This window comes from Arachis ipaensis, chromosome B10 (assembly GCF_059453495.1).
Source record: "Arachis ipaensis isolate K30076 ecotype BB chromosome B10, ASM5945349v1, whole genome shotgun sequence".
Taxonomy (NCBI): domain Eukaryota; kingdom Viridiplantae; phylum Streptophyta; class Magnoliopsida; order Fabales; family Fabaceae; genus Arachis; species Arachis ipaensis.
In genome coordinates this window covers 146,760,157-146,776,289 of record NC_142435.1, presented here as the reverse complement: position 1 = coordinate 146,776,289, position 16,133 = coordinate 146,760,157, and the positions used below count along the sequence as shown (strand labels likewise).

The 16,133-nt window shown below is 32.6% G+C and overlaps 1 protein-coding gene and 1 pseudogene across 1 annotated transcript; one reads left to right on the top strand and one right to left on the bottom strand.

Moving 5' to 3' along the window:
• Positions 1–297: 297 nt before the first annotated feature.
• LOC148582037 (uncharacterized) lies at positions 298–964 on the bottom strand (annotated as a pseudogene).
• A 4,740-nt stretch (positions 965–5,704) lies between these two features.
• Positions 5,705–8,915, top strand: LOC107622655 (mitochondrial import receptor subunit TOM20). Its single transcript, XM_021113975.2, has 7 exons — positions 5,705–5,857; positions 6,018–6,096; positions 6,302–6,471; positions 6,568–6,615; positions 7,635–7,739; positions 8,216–8,455; positions 8,540–8,915. The coding sequence occupies exons 1-7, from the start codon at positions 5,759–5,761 to the stop codon at positions 8,798–8,800; spliced, it is 1,002 nt and encodes a 333-aa protein (XP_020969634.1). The 5' UTR covers positions 5,705–5,758; the 3' UTR covers positions 8,801–8,915.
• The last annotated feature ends 7,218 nt before the right edge of the window (positions 8,916–16,133 follow it).

Genomic DNA, 16,133 nt, shown 5'->3' with positions numbered 1-16,133 from the left:
GTGGTGTTTATATGTTAGGGTTTAAAACTCATGATGCAAAATGCACGAATTGATACAAAATATAATCGTCATTCGCAGTAACTCATACAAAAATAATACAGGTATAACTACATAACTAATACAGATATAACTGTCACAAGTCGTTAACCCTAACAGAAAATAAATAAGTCATAATTCATACATGGATAACTGTCGGAAATTAAGAGAGTCGGACGTTACTGCTGGTCACCGTCAACATCATGGTCGCCTCCGAATGGACCAAGTAGGTGCGAGCCTGTGCCACATCGAGTCGGACGCCTAACCATAGCCGCTCGCCGATCTCCCGGCGGAGCTTCCTGTGCCCCAACTCCAAATGCAGATGATGGCGTCCCCCCATCCCGAACCAAGTGTCGTACGAGCTGCCTGCGGGATCATTCAAGTCGACCGGGAGCTGGGTCTCAGGAACTTGGGTCTCAGGCATATCCGTTGGCTGTGGCCTATACTCCGTAGGGTCTGAAGGGCTGCCTGGAATCGGGCTCTGGTACTGATGAACGTCGTCACCCCGTATGATCTCAGCAAAATCCGCATAGAACTGGGGTCCACCCAACTGATCGTCCAAATCCATGGTGAAAGAAGTGGTAGCAAGATCGGCTAACAGCTATGTGCTACACCCATGTAGTACCTGAGAGCTAGATACGTGGGTAAAAGGTGTACCACCCATACTAGCCTCCGCGGTGCCACCAGCATGAGTGTCTGTAGGGTGCTGACGGGACGATCCTGCCTCGTCATCGTGGTGGATGGGAGGTGCTCCTCCACCACGAGCAGCCCGTCGTCTAGCAGAAGATCGACGAAGGCGATGATCTGCCTGGCCTCCGTTATCACCACGAACCTGCTCATGCATCATGTCGTCTAGCTAGCGCCAATCGCGTTCAGTGGCACGTGTACCAATGCGTCGTCTCCGCTCCAAACATCTGTTATCCGGCATATCGGACGCTAGAACTCTAGTCGGCGCCTGCGACGACCCTCTGAGTATAGCATCGTCCGGAACCTGGGTCGGCCTGGGGTCGGCGAAAGCAACTCCTGGTGACAGAATCCTATGTGCAACACGGTGCCACCAGTCCAGGTACTCAGGGGATGGACCAGGATCAGGAACTCTCTGGACACTCAACACAGAACGAACTCGCTCGTCCCAATGCTGATGCCATGTCCTATAGTAAGTGGGGAACCATCTATCTCCACCCCTGCCGTCCTTACTATGAAGATACTCTATGTTGAGCGCTGGCTCAGGCAAATGTTGTACGCCCCCTAACTGTGGGAAGACCCTGTCTACCTGATGCCACTCAATAACTGCAAAGTAGATCAGGCTGGTGACAGCCCGCCATAACCGGCTGTGCTCCTCGGTCAGTATCTCCGAATGGATGACTGCCATCACGTCCAGCGAACCATAAGGCTCCCACACAATCTGATAGACAGGACGCAAGGTCAGCATTATACCAATGTATACATATAAGTGTGAAAAAAACAATTAAAATAACAACAAACAAAAACAAAATACTTACATCTCAATGAGTTAGTCGATCCAATGCCAGATGATACTGTATAATCCGTCATTCCTTTCCATCAGAAAAGGGCAAATATGTGGCCCATCTGAGTAGCAGAAATAGCACGTAAGTATGTAATTTCAAATATAGAACGTAATGAACTTGAAAGAAAGAATGAATTAAAGTATACCTGGATGCCAATGGAAAAGAGAAAGCATCAAAACCCGGGGGCCTTAGCGTGAGGAACCGCCAAAAGATCCATGACTGTAGCAACTGTAGGGGTCCAGCCAAGTTGGTGACGTTTCTGTTCGCCACCCTGCACATGCATCGGTACAGCCACGCCAATGCAGCGGCGCCCCAGCTATAGCTGCCCATATCATCAAGTCTCGCCACAAAAGGCAACAAGTGAAGGTGGACTCAATTAGCACTCTTATCCATGAACAGCTGTGTCGACAGAAGCATCATAATATACGCGCGTGCATATATGCGCACGGTCTCCTCCGAAGCATCCGCTAGTAACACCCTGAACCGCTCATGAAATCATGTGAAGTGGACTGTGTATAACTTTCTCTTATCCGGTGGTAGAAGCTCACCAAATAACTCCTCGAACCACTCCCATGCCGGTCTGGCCCCCTCGATGTGCATGTAGAAGTCTGTCATGCACCCGGAAACAGCCTGGCCATCCACGGGCAGCCCGAGCTGGTATGCCACGTCCTAGAGCATGATAGTACACTCTCCGAATGGCATATGGAAAGTGTGGTCTCAGGCCGCCACCTCTCAATAAATGCGCTGACCAAAGGTTCATCCAACCAGAACCAATGCGCGTTCAGCCTAGCCAGGTGGTACAACCCAGCCCTCTATAAGTAAGGTATGATCCTATCATGTAACGGCATATTCTGTTGCCTACGGACGCTATACATACATCGGGTTGGCTGCATTTTCAGAAATAAAGAACACTGGCTTAATTTCTAACAATAACATCACCAACCAAACTATAGCTTGTATTTCTAGTCTTAAGCTACTTGGGTTTTGAAATTACTAATTTACCTCTCTACCTTGACTATTAAATGTTAGATGTCAAAGTTTATATTTCAAATTTTCATTTACAAACCAAAACCTAAACTAAGTCGCTATCTATCTAATTAATGAATTACTTCCTTAATATTGAATAAAATATACATTTATTAAAATAGTGTTCGGAAAAACAGACACTTACCTCTGCATCGATGGTTCCGGCTACGTGAGCAACGCCGTCGAGCCGGTACAACCGTCGTTCATCCTCCATTCTTCCAAACTACTCAAATATTTTAAATTTTCTCTCCCTTCTCTCTACTTTCTCTCTCTAACTGTCTTTCCAAAATAATTCAAATGATTTCCGCTACAGCCTCACGCGGTATATATAGACACACCACTATACTCAAAATATGCTACAGGGTGTAGCGGATTATGCATAAACGCCATTTGGTCATAAACCGCTACAGGGTGTAGCGGTTTATGAGTAACCCCGCCCTCAACATAATCCGCGATACCTTGTAGCGAATTACGTGCAATTAAGTTCCGCTGCAGGGTGTAGCGGATTATATATAGTTGCGTTTGTTGCATTTGCGTTTGGAAATTGTCAATGTTGTATTTGCGTAAACGTTTTCTTCAAACATTTTATATGTGTAAATTGCCCTTTTTATTGTAAAATTGATATTCATATTTGAACTTTAATTTGTTTATAAATTCTAATTTTATATTTTTTTAATTTATTTTTTAATTCATCTAATGTGATTAAAAATAAAACAACAAACTTATAATTAATATAATATAATACTAAAATTAATTTAAAATATATATACCTTTTTAAATCTTTCTAAGATATACATGAACTTAGTGAAGTTGGGTTCACATTGACTCGGATCCGATTTCTAAATAATGATCGAATCTATTTTTAAAATTCTTATCCGATTCTGGATCGGTAAAATCACACCAAATTAACTCATAAAATATTCGAATTTGGGCTGAATCTTCGAACTAGACCGGATAATGTATATCCCTATTTCTGATATTGTTTATTATGTTTATTTGCCTTAAAAAAATATTCATTTCTACATATAAATTTTGGGGGTAAGTACGATTTTGGTCCCTAAAGTTTTGTGCCAGAATAAAAATCGTCTCTCTTGTAATTTTGGATTTAAAATCATCTTTAACGTTTTTTTCGTATTAAAATCGTCCTTTTTATTTTTTTGGACAAAAATACCCTCACCACTACCAACATAATTACTTCCTTCACCACCATCACCACCACCACCAACACCAGCACCACCGCCACAACCTCCACCAGCACCACCACCAACGCCACCGCCGTCCCCCTCCCCCTTCCCGTTTTCCCTTCCCTGCACCCCACCCCCACCCCGCGTCACCCCCTCCCCGTCTTCCCTTCCCACCCCGCGTCACCCCCCTCCCCGTCTTCCCTTCCCAGCACCCCCACCCCCACCCCGCGTTCCCACCCCCTCCCCGTCTCCCCTTCCCCCCACCCCTCACCTCCACCTCCAACTCTACCTCCACCAGAGAAGCAAAAACAGAAAGCAGAAAATCAACAAATCCAACACAAATTTAACACAAACAGAAAGCAACAAATCAACAAATCCAACACAAAGCCAAATCAACAAATTCAAGCCCAAAGAAGCAGATGCAGAAGGTGAATGGCGGCGGTGGCAGGAGCATGCATGAACGGCGACGTCTTCCTCTGGTCGTGATTCCGGCGGCGGCTCGTGGGCGGACTCCCCCCACTCCCAACGCGTTTCCTTTCTCCCTCCACCCCCAACGCGTTTCCTTTGCCCCCTCCTCCAAATTGTGTTTTTTTTTTTATTTTTATTTTTTTTTATTAAAATAGGGGTAGTTTAGGAATTAAATTAAAAATTTTATTAAAAAGGACGATTTTAATACAAAAAAAAAACATTAATGACGATTTTAATTCGAAAATTACAAGATGGACGATTTCGATTCTGGACCAAAATGTTAGGGACTAAAACCATACTTACCCCTAAATTTTGTATATATCTCAAAAATACTGTCTTCTAAAAGATTCACAAGTCTTTCTCAGTTTCTTGTAACTTTTGGAATCTCTCAATCTCATAGTTGGTACTAAAGTGATTCTTGGTTATTAAAATAACTCACATGTTTCAAATATTTTATCTCATCTTCGGTAATCCAAAAAGTTGTTTTAATTTATAAGTAAATAATCACATAAACTAAATTTTAATATATTTCATTGCATACATTTTTAAATATTTAATAAGTATTCTTAATTCATACATTTTAGAAAAATATTTATAAATAATTCAACTCACTTCTCCTACATTAAAAAAAAAACAGTTTATTTTTAGTCATTTGAGTGGTATTTATTCATAGAGGGTAATAAATATCTCAAATTTTAAACTTCAATAATTCTTAATCCATAGAAGACCAACACATTAAAATGTTATTAATTCGTGAATTTTTAATTTAATTGTTCTTATATTTTTATTAAATAGTAATAATATAGATAGATTTATTTAATTTTTCATCAAATTTTGATGTAAAAATAGAAATTAACGATTGGTTTGATTATCAAATTTTATAAAAAAATTAAAATATCCACTAAAAATATGAAAATATCCTTTAAAGTAAAAAAATCAATAAAATGTTAAAATAATCGTAATTACCATAAAATTTTTAAATTTTATTATATGTAAATTTCATTGTCACATATTTAATTTTTTTTCCACAAAATTTAAGAAACAAAAATAATCAGTAATAAAAACAAAAATCAATCTTATTTTTTACTTTATCAACAGTATTAATTAAAATAATTTGATTCTTAAAAATCTATATGTAGCATAACTTTTTAATTTTTTGAAAAATATTAAAGACTTTTAAATTTATTATTTTTATTATTTTTTAATTATTAATTTAATTTAATAATTTAATAATATTTTATACTATATTTTTAAATATTAATAATTAAAAAATAAATTCTAATAATTTCTAGCAATTTTTTTATTTTTTTTCTCGAAAAAAATAATAAATAAACAAATAATTTTATATGAAGTTGATATATAAAAATTGTTAGATAAAAATTTAGTTAAATCAGTCAAATCATTTAACTCTCATATATCAATTTTATATAAAGGCGACTACACTGAGTTTTCACCCACGGAAAAACCCAAAACCCTATAGAGTGCGAGAGAGAGAGAGAGAGAGAGAGAGGCGCCATGGATTTGCAGCAGAACGAGTTCGATCAGCTTTTGCTCTACGAGCACGCCCGTAAAACCGCCGAAGCCGGATACGCCAAGAACCCTCTCGATGCCGACGTCAGTTGTTCACTTCTTCGTCTTCTCAATTTTCAATATTTTCCTGTTAATTAAAACTTTGAAATGTCTTTTATGTGTTTATTTAGATGTGGTTGCAATTCTTGTGATAATTAAGGACCGTAAGTTATATGAAAAAAAAAATTGTCTGCTTTATGTGTAGAACTTGACAAGATGGGGCGGAGCTTTGTTAGAGTTGTCACAATTTCAGACTTTACCCGAAGCTAAGAAAATGATCGAAGGTGAATTCTTTGCACATTTTTTGGCCAATAAATGATTTTTTTTCCCGATTACATGATCCGAATCAAAGTATATCCGTATTCCGTCTAACTCATGTTACTCTGCTACAACTAGATTTTTTTTTTCCAATTGAATTTGTAAATGGTAAGAATGTGGTTTGGACCTTTGTATTGAACTTTGATTATGGATGTCTCGCTGGGAGCGCAGATGCTGTTTCGAAACTGGAGGAGGCTCTTGTGGTTAATCCCAAGAAGCATGGTACTCTTTGGTCCCTTGGAAAAGCTCACACCTCTCAAGCATTCTTAATTCCTGACCGTGATGAGGCGAAAGTTTATTTCGATAAGGGAGCTGAGTACTTCCAGCAAGCTGTTGATGAGGTCCGTTCTTTGTTCGGTTAACTTTACTATGTGATTGGGGAGTAATGTGCTTATGAAAATGATTTGAATAATGAAGGTTTTTCATTGTCTATATAGGATCCTAGCAATGAACAATACCTCAAATCATTGGAAGTGGCTGCCAAGGTATTCACTGCATTGTAATATTTTGTTTATCTTTCTATTTTATCTGCTTTACTTGTTGGAAGTGTCATGAAGTTCAATAATAGTTATCCAGTTCTCCTGCATTTGAAGAAAAAGACCCTTTACAGATGCCCACATGGTATCGGGTCAAGATACCACAACCCCCAGTCTTGGTTTCCTTGTTCAGACTCCCATCAACATTGACTTTAACCGAACCATCTTCTAGGATAAGCCACTGAGAAAGTTGTCATACCCTTCCTGACCTATGAAGCCTGGATTTCACTGCAAGTTTGAAAACGTAGCATAGTGCTAAACATATCCATTGGCTTCTCTTGAAAGATGAACTCATTTCTGCGCCTTCAATTCCACCATAGATTAGCTAGAAAGAGTGTGTTTGAAGATTTGATTTTTTTCCTCTTGCATCTTAGTTTTGTTATTTTCCATCCATTTATAATATCTGAATGCGTCATATTACATCAATGGTGTATCTATAGTCCTGGAGAGCAAATACTCATATATTGGGTGCTGTGGTTTGTTTGCCAAACTTTGAAACAAACTAAGTTGCTGTTGAATATTGTAAAATGATCCCGAAATCTGCAATTATCTATGATAGTATGAGACTGTGTGTTGACTTTTGGATTATGGATATTTCTGTAAAGACATGCCTGACTCATGAATCTTAGGATCCTCAACATATTCAATTTAAATCAAATTGAACACAGTGGTTGATTGAGAATATGTATACTGGTAGAATACTGCAATGATTTCTTTTTAACACTTGTTTTGGGTAAAGGATTGGGTCTGTTCATCTGGTTCACAAAGTAATTGAGTTATTGTTTGAGGTGTTCCTTGTTGGATTTCTCCCAGCTTTCCGTGCTTTTAGAGGTTAATTACTTTCTTTATTTGTATGCTATCTTTCTTGGTGATGTGTTTTTATCTTTTTCGTTAATAACTTGCTCATGTAAAATTCTCTGGTTGGCTGATTACTGGACCACTTCAATAACTAACATCTTTTTTTCAAGGCTCCTGAGCTGCATGTAGAAATCCATAAGCATAGTGGCTTTGCTCAGCAGCAGTCAACTGGAGCAACTGGAGCAACTGGAGCTTCTACTTCTGCTGGTACTAAGGTAAATGATTAAAAGTTTCCATTGGCTGATATTCTGTATTAGCATTTGGTACTCAATGCAAATCTTGATCAGTCTGACAAATTTTACACTTATAATAAAAATAAAAGGTAAAAAGGGGATGGTCTACCCTCCCACTTGATTACCTTCAGCAAATTACGGGTTAATACTCAAATTCGTCCCTGAAAAATCACGTGATTTCCATTTGCGTCCCTGAATGATTTTTTTTAATCAAATTAGTCCCTGAATGATTTTTTTTAAATCACGGTCGTCCTTCCGTTAACTTTCTGACGCTGTCGTTAACGATCTGTTGACCTGGAACGTGAAGTGGCAATACGAATTACACCTGACATGCCGTGTGTGTTGCTAACGAGATATGTTTAGCAAAATGTATCAATTTAGTCCCTGAGTCTCAATTAAATAAACCCTAATTCCCATCTTCCCATGAACATGAATGCATTGCTTGAGTGTTGTTGCAGATCCAGCAGCTGTTGAGGGAGGAGAAATTCGATTTCGGCGCCACGATGGGGAGCGGAAGTGGAGGTCCCGGTAGTGGGTTGCCGTCGCACTCACATGGTAGCTATGCTTCGAGCTCATCCATGCGAAAAAGAAGGAAAAACGATGAGGAAACCTGTTTCTGCGGTTTAAAAACTTTGATTAAGAAATCTGGGACATCACAGAATTCAAATAGGTTGTTTCATACTTGTCCAAGATACCGGGTGAGTTTAATTTTGTATAAATGATAGCATCATCTTGGCTTTCACCATTTATGTGGGATTAACTTTCTTATTCAATGTTTTCAGAAGGGGAGCCACTGCAATTTTTTTAAATGGGTTGAGGAAAATGAACATGTAGTTGTTGTAGAAGGTCCAAAGGGGGTCCTAAAAACTGATGTAGAAGTGGAGATTGATTATGAAAATTGGAAGGTTAAATTAGCATGGAGAATAAGTAGTTTAGAAGCAGAAGTCAGAGTACTCAAAATGTTAATGTGTTTCATGTTCGCTGGTCTGATAATGGTCATCTTAGTAGGAGCTTTACTTTGCATGTCATATATGTACAGGTAGGAGAAAGTGAATGTGGTATGATGGCTTTAGGTTGCTGGATTTTTTGTTTCCAATTATCATGGTTAAACTTTTGTAAACTGAAAGTAGAGTTTATAAATGGCAACTTGGATTATGAGTACACCTGTTAATCAAATATATTTATGCATTACTTACACCATCATATATAAAGAAGTCCTAATATAAAGGCAAATCAGATACAAAAGGTAATAAAGTAAAGGCAACGGTGATGAAGTTTTATTTTTATTGTGTTATTTTGCAAACATGTCATGCTTTTTCAGTTACAGACATCTATTTACAAAAGAGAAACGGTTACTATTTTTACATTTTTTCCTTTCTAAGTTCTAACTATCCCATTATAATACAAGTTTGTGGACAAAATTAACTCTATTCCATTTACATTTTACAGATTATAGAATAAATAAAACTAAATTACTATAAAGAATAATTCAATTTCTCCTATGGAGCAATGCATTCTGTTCTGTTCTGTCTCTAACTCTTTATACTTTAGATATGTAGAATCTGTAGCTCCCATTTTTGTTATACTCGTGCAACAGGAGAAAAAGGTGCATCATTACATAAGGTAGAGTCTTGTTCTTCTCCTTTGATTGCATAAAAAGCTCTGCTTCCTCTCTCATAAGCATTTCCAGTGAATTACATTGAGATAATGGTTAAGTGCCATGCAAAATGGCGACGCAAACGGAGAAGGCTTGTAACAGGGATAACCGGGCATGAAAATCAACTGCATATTCACCCTCTTCAACTCTGCCCAAGCTAAAGGTAGGAGTATTTTCCTTGGCTCCCTATAAAGTATGCACAAAATGAAAAAAACATCAGATATTTGCTAAAATGTAATAATGACAACTTTGTAAATGAAGCAAGTTGTACATTTTCATGTATCATTAAATCAGTTAAAGTTCCAATCATAGAATGTGTCTGTTTGCTCTTTTTAATTTTTATCCTAATCTGGATGTGTTCTATCTTATAGTAGCAAAATGGTTGCTAAGCATACAAGTAATAAGTTGGAACTAATTGCACTAAACTTGAGGACCTTGAAACTTTGCACTTGCTTATGTTATGCAGTTTCCAATAAAAAGGCATCAATCTTCTTCGGGAAAAAAGAAAACATGAAAATAAGAAACTGAAGATGTTAATGACCAAAACATAATGATAGAAAAGGAAGGTATTTTTTGTAATTAAATCTTAATGGGATTTGATCCGTGAATGAGAAAGCATATACAATAAAGTATGAAGTAGTTAAAACTATAGACCTATTTACCTGAAGAAAAAGTTGCAGTGGTTGATAATACAACAGGTTTCCTCATCGTTTTTCCTTCTTCTTCGCATGGACGAGCTCGAAGCATAGCTACTATGTGAGTGCGACGGCAACCCACCACTGGGACCTCCACTTCTGCTCCCATCATAGCGTCGAAATCGATTTTCTCCTCCCTCAATAGCAGCTGGAACAGCAACAACACTCGAGCAATGCATCATGTTCATGGGAAGATGGGAATTAGGGTTTATTTAATTGAGATTTAGGGAGTAAATTGATACATTTTGCTAAACATATATCGTCAGCAATACACACGGCATGCCAGGTATAATTTGTCTTGCCACTTCACGTTCCAGGTCAGCAGATCGTTAACGATAGCGTGAGGAAGTTATCGGAAGGACGAACATGATTTAAAAAAAAAAATCATTCAAGAACTAATTTGATTAAAAAAAATCATTCATGATGAAAATGGAGATCGCGTGATCTTTTCTTTCCGGGACGATTTTGAGTATTAACCTAGCAAATTACTATCAAACTTCACAAAGCACGATTCTATAAAATAGCAACTCAACGTAGTAGTTATTAAACAGCACAAATGTTTTTCTATATCATTTACCCTTCAACCAAACATACCCTAAAAGCCAAGAGAAAGCCAACAATGGAAATTGAAAGGAGGATAACCTCCCTACCAAAAACAATTAAAAGGAAAATTTAATTTTACATTTATTATTGAATATAATAATTATGATTAACGTTAATTCCCTTACGTTTTTGCAGCCTGCCTGCCTTTCCCAATTGCAGCACCAAAATATCTCTAGAACATAGCAAGAAGAACAAATTAGTAGAAAAGCTGTATGTGAAACTGCAAAGAAAAGGAACCTCAATAGTTCAGGTATTGCTAAATAATAGTAAATATAATTTCAGAAGTTGTCAACAAAACAAAAGGTTCACTAACATAGGAAATACCAGAAGGTTCAACCATGTACAATTGTGGTCCATCTCTGTCATAACCTCCTAGTATGACACCACATCCAAAAGGTCTGTGAAATCGCCAACAATATGTTATTGATGTAAAAAAATACGAAAAAGTAGAGTGTGCAAAGGTGCACATAACTAGCCACGCGTTCAGCAAGTTCCTTAACAGGAATAGGTTCTCCATACACACTGCAAAGAAAAATAAGCTAGAAATGAATATTATGTAACGGAAAGATATTGATCTTTGGAAAAGTCTAGAAGGCCAACAACTTTATTAAATACTGGCCAGCATGTAACCAGCAAAAGAAAAGTGAGTAATTCCACACCATTAAAAACATCATTGATGACTACAAATCACAAAAATTGCTGGCCTCCTAACACTCCTCTTGATCGTTAATTGGGCACTATACACATAAGGAAATGGGTAAAAACACAATATTAGCATGCACATCAGACCTAGTCCATTCAGCATTGCTACATTAATTCTCTTATCCCATAATGATTCAATCATGACATTCAATCTAAAGCATGAAAATGCATGAGTACTGAAAACCCAAGCATGATATGGTTCATTTCAATCCAGAGCCACCAACAGCAATGTGTTAGATCATAGATGTTTGAAATGGCGAATGTTTTAAGGTATAAACCAATAATTTTAATGGTCCACTATAAGTTTCTTTCTGAATGAGGATTTTAGCTTTTGATTATATTCTATCACTATAAGCCTGAGAAATAAGAACAATAAAGTAAACAAAATTATCACTGTGTTATTTGGACAGCAGTTGAAATACCTACCAATCAGTTTCAAGGAATCCTACATTGTCACATTGACAATAAGTCAAGCAAAATATAGCAGAAGAAAAAGATTAATGATAATTGCTTGAAATCAAAATCAAAACAAGGCTAGTCACTTCCCACTTCTCTATTTATTAACCAAGTCTAATCAAGTTAGTTTTTTTTTTTTTTTGACTAACTAAATTAGTTTAAGATAATAAATATTAGTTATAATTAATACTATTCTAAATTTTATTATTTAACTTGATTAGACTTAGGTTCAGTGTAGGTAAACAGCTTAATTAAGCTCTTTTTTAAAAAATAGCTTAAACAATAAATGTTTATATTAAAAGTAACTTATAAATAAGTTATTTTGTATTTAGTTTTTTAGTTTTAAAATTACTTATTTTAAGAGAAGAGTGATAAAAAAAACTTTTTATTATGAGAGAAGTAATTTTTTTAGCTTATTTATAAGCACTAAAATAACTTTATAGAAAATTGTAATTTGACTTTAAAAATTATATCAGACATTAATACTATACATTTTCATAAGTTAAAAGTTAAAAGAAAAAACTTATGCCAAACGGCCCTTAATTTATAAAAAGACAAATATATAGTATTACTCAATCAGTAATACACTGATTAAAGCCAAAAAATAATGTAATTAAAGATGGCGAAACAATTTTAGAGTTTATCTCAAAGAATTTATAAATTTTAGAAGATTTCAAAGTGTACATATAAACGAGGTTTTTAACTCTGTCTCACTTTAAAATACAATTAAATAAATTACAATAATATAAATTATAAAAAAATCTATTAAATTAATTATCAAATAAATTATTTATATAGAATATATATTAAAATTTAAAATATATACTAAAAATATATAAAATAACACAGAATGTACAAATATATATATACAATAATTATATTAATTATTATTTATTTTTTATTCTAATGTGTACAGTATTAAAAAGTTTAAATAATATAAAGATAAAATCTGAACTCTGAAAAGCGATAAACAATTTTAGAAATTAAATTTGAGTAAATAAATCACCTCATAAATACTATTTTAAAAGCAATGTTACTATTTCATATGCAAAAAAAAAAAAAGATTAAAGAAATGAAAAATGCTTATCTCATAAAATGTCAATAAAATATAAGTTTTGATTCCAACGATTTAAAAGTAGTTTTTCACTCGTTTACTATAAAGTATACTACCAGTCTACCAAAAACAAAAAATATGCATATGCATATATATATAAAAATAGAAAACATTTGCCTTTTGATCTTTTTAAGTACAATGAGCATTGACAATGTCTGTTGATACTACTAAAATTATATATATATATATATATATATATATATATATATATATATTAAAAGATTGATCAAATGATGCAAAGTAGAATAAAAGAACAAATAAAAGATGCATTAGTTTGCAAAAAAAATAATTTGTAATTTAAGACACATATTGTGTATTCTTAGATTGTATTATATTATCGTAAATCTTAGTATAATTTGTATTCATTAGATAATATTTTTAAACTAATATAAAATCATGATAGATTTTTGAATCAATTATTAAGTTTTTGATTCCAATGTCATATGTAAAATTATAATTTTTTATACTTCACTGATTTTGTATGTAAATTTTTTAAAGTAGTGGAAATCGAATATGAGTCACATTTAATTTTTAATTCAAAAGGCCTAAAAAAAATATTTAAAATTATTAGGATGATGAAATCATCTTAAAATTTTAAAAATTTTGGAAAAAAAAAACTATCTAAAATTTGTAGAGTATATAATTTGAGTCATATCTTAAATATAAAAAAATTTAAAAAATAATATCTAAAATTTTTAAATTAAATAGGATTAGACATGTTGATTATTAAAAAAAGTTTCTAAATTGGACTAAAGTTTAATATTGTCAAAGCTTTAGTTAGAGAAGATTATTCTATTTGTACATTTATTATTAAATGCAAATAATATCTGTTTGGAGCAACACCAATATATATAGCGAGTACATCTTCCGAATCATTATTTCTTATATTGTTTATGATGTTTATTATATATATCTCAAAAATACTTTCTTCTAAAAGATTCACAAGTCTTTCTTCGCTTCTTGTAACTTTTAAAATCTCTCAATTTCATAGTTGGTACTAAAATGATTCTTGATTATTAAAATAACTCATATGTTTCAAATATTTCATCTCATCTTCGGTGATCCAAAAAGTTATTTTAATTTATAAGTAAACATAAACTAAATTTTAATATATTTCATTGCATACAATTTTAAATGGGTGAATCTGTGGTGCTGATTGCGAAAGTCAACATGTAAAGTTGATACTATGTGGCTGTGAAATTGGATTATAATTTATAATTTATTATTTGTAGATTATAATAAACTGGATTAGCAAATAGGATTTTTGATAATATTAGTATAAATTATAATTTATTATTTACTTAGTTGTTACTTTTAAAAATTAAAATAATCTTTTTTCTAAACCGAATATAAATGGAAAGACTTTTTACTGACTTGTCGCTCATATGTTGAGTTTTCAGATTATTTGCTTAAATGTTGCTATTAGAAATTTTTATAATTTTATTTATAAATTAATAGATTATTTAGTTAGATTGTTAGATAATAATAAGGATTTAGTTTTTGAGTTTATTAGCACTTTAGCGGGTAGTTAGATATTTAAATCTTAATATTATTGAACTAATTTTAAAAAAAATTAATATATAAATTATTCGAATAGGTTGTTAGATATCAATAAGGATTTAGTTTTCGAGTTTATTAGCAAGGTAGTTAGATATTTAAATTTTAATATTATTAAACTAATTTAAACAAAGTTATTTATAAATTATTTTAAAATTAGGATGGTTGTTTAATAATAAAATCAACAATTTAAAAGTAATAAGCAATAACAAAACAATAAGAAGCAAGTAGTAAGAAATAACTTCGAAAACAAAATAACAAGAGCTTAAATTTTTTTTTGGTGACTACAAGAGCTTAAATTTAAAACGGTAACAAAACGTCCTTTTAAAACAAAACAATACAAAATCGAATTTAAAAGATGTTGTTACTTTTTAAATTTAAGTTATTTACTTAAAATTGTTTTGCTTAGGTTGTTATTTTTTTAATTTTAAGTTATTTTTTAAATTTTAAATTACTTGCTTAGTTTGTTATTAGGTTGTTATTTTTTAAATTTTAAGTTATTTACAGACTATTCTTTTAAATCATAAATTATTATTATTTATTTAAGTTGTTACTTTTTAATTTTAAATTATTTACACATAAAATAAAATTTTCAAAAAATACATGCCTCATTTAAAAAATAATTTAAATTATTTTATTTTTAGTATTAATTTAAATGAGATGGTTTTTAGAAAATAATGTGATGGCAGTTTTAAATTAGGTGTAAAATCTCTTATTAAAACGGTCTATCTTCCATGAAAGGTTTCTGTCTGTAGAATAATAATGTGAGAAAATTATTTACTTAAATTTTAAAATATAGATGAGATATAAATTAATTAAGATAGATTTAAACAGTAACAAACATATATCAAATTTTATTTATTAAATTGATCAAAATTATATTTTTAATACTATTTTATTATTTTAAAAATTATATTTTTATACCTATCAAAATTAATTTTTTTATAATTACATGTATTCGTATTTTGTTTACCGTATAAACGAAATATGTAGAGTACATTAATTTTCACGTATTACGCATGCACACCCTTGATATATCTTTAGAAATTTTCACATACTTCACAGTATAAACAGAGTACTTTTAAAATTATTTTGTTTACACTGTAAACGAAATAAATAATACAATGTAATTTCGTAAAAATACTACAAATTATTGATATCCATAAATAATATATTTATTTAATTTATATAAAAAAACCAGGGTAATAAATATCACAAATTTTAAACTTCAATAATTCTTAATCCATAGAAAACCAACACATTAAAATGATATTAATTCGTGAATTTTTAATTTAATTGTTCTTATATTTTTATTAAATAATAATATAGATAGATTTATTTAATTATTCATCAAATTTTGATATAAAAATAGAAATTAACGATTGGTTTGATGATTAAATTTTTTTATAAATTAAAATATCAACCAAAAATATAAAAAAAATATTCTTTAAAATAAAAAAATAATAAAATGTTAAAATAATCGTAATTACCATAAAATTTATAACTTTTATTATATGTAAGTTGCAAACAGTCACCAAAAAAAAAATATGTAAGTTGCATTGTCACATATTTGTTTTTTCTTTTCACAAAAT

Excerpts from the sequence above, each read along its gene's own strand:
- LOC107622655 (XM_021113975.2), top strand. The coding sequence starts at position 5,759 with ATGGATTTGCAGCAGAACGAGTTCGATCAGCTTTTGCTCTACGAGCAC. Across the intron at positions 5,858-6,017 it reads AGAACCCTCTCGATGCCGAC|AACTTGACAAGATGGGGCGG; the intron begins GTCAGTTGTTCA and ends CTTTATGTGTAG. Across the intron at positions 6,097-6,301 it reads AGCTAAGAAAATGATCGAAG|ATGCTGTTTCGAAACTGGAG; the intron begins GTGAATTCTTTG and ends CTGGGAGCGCAG.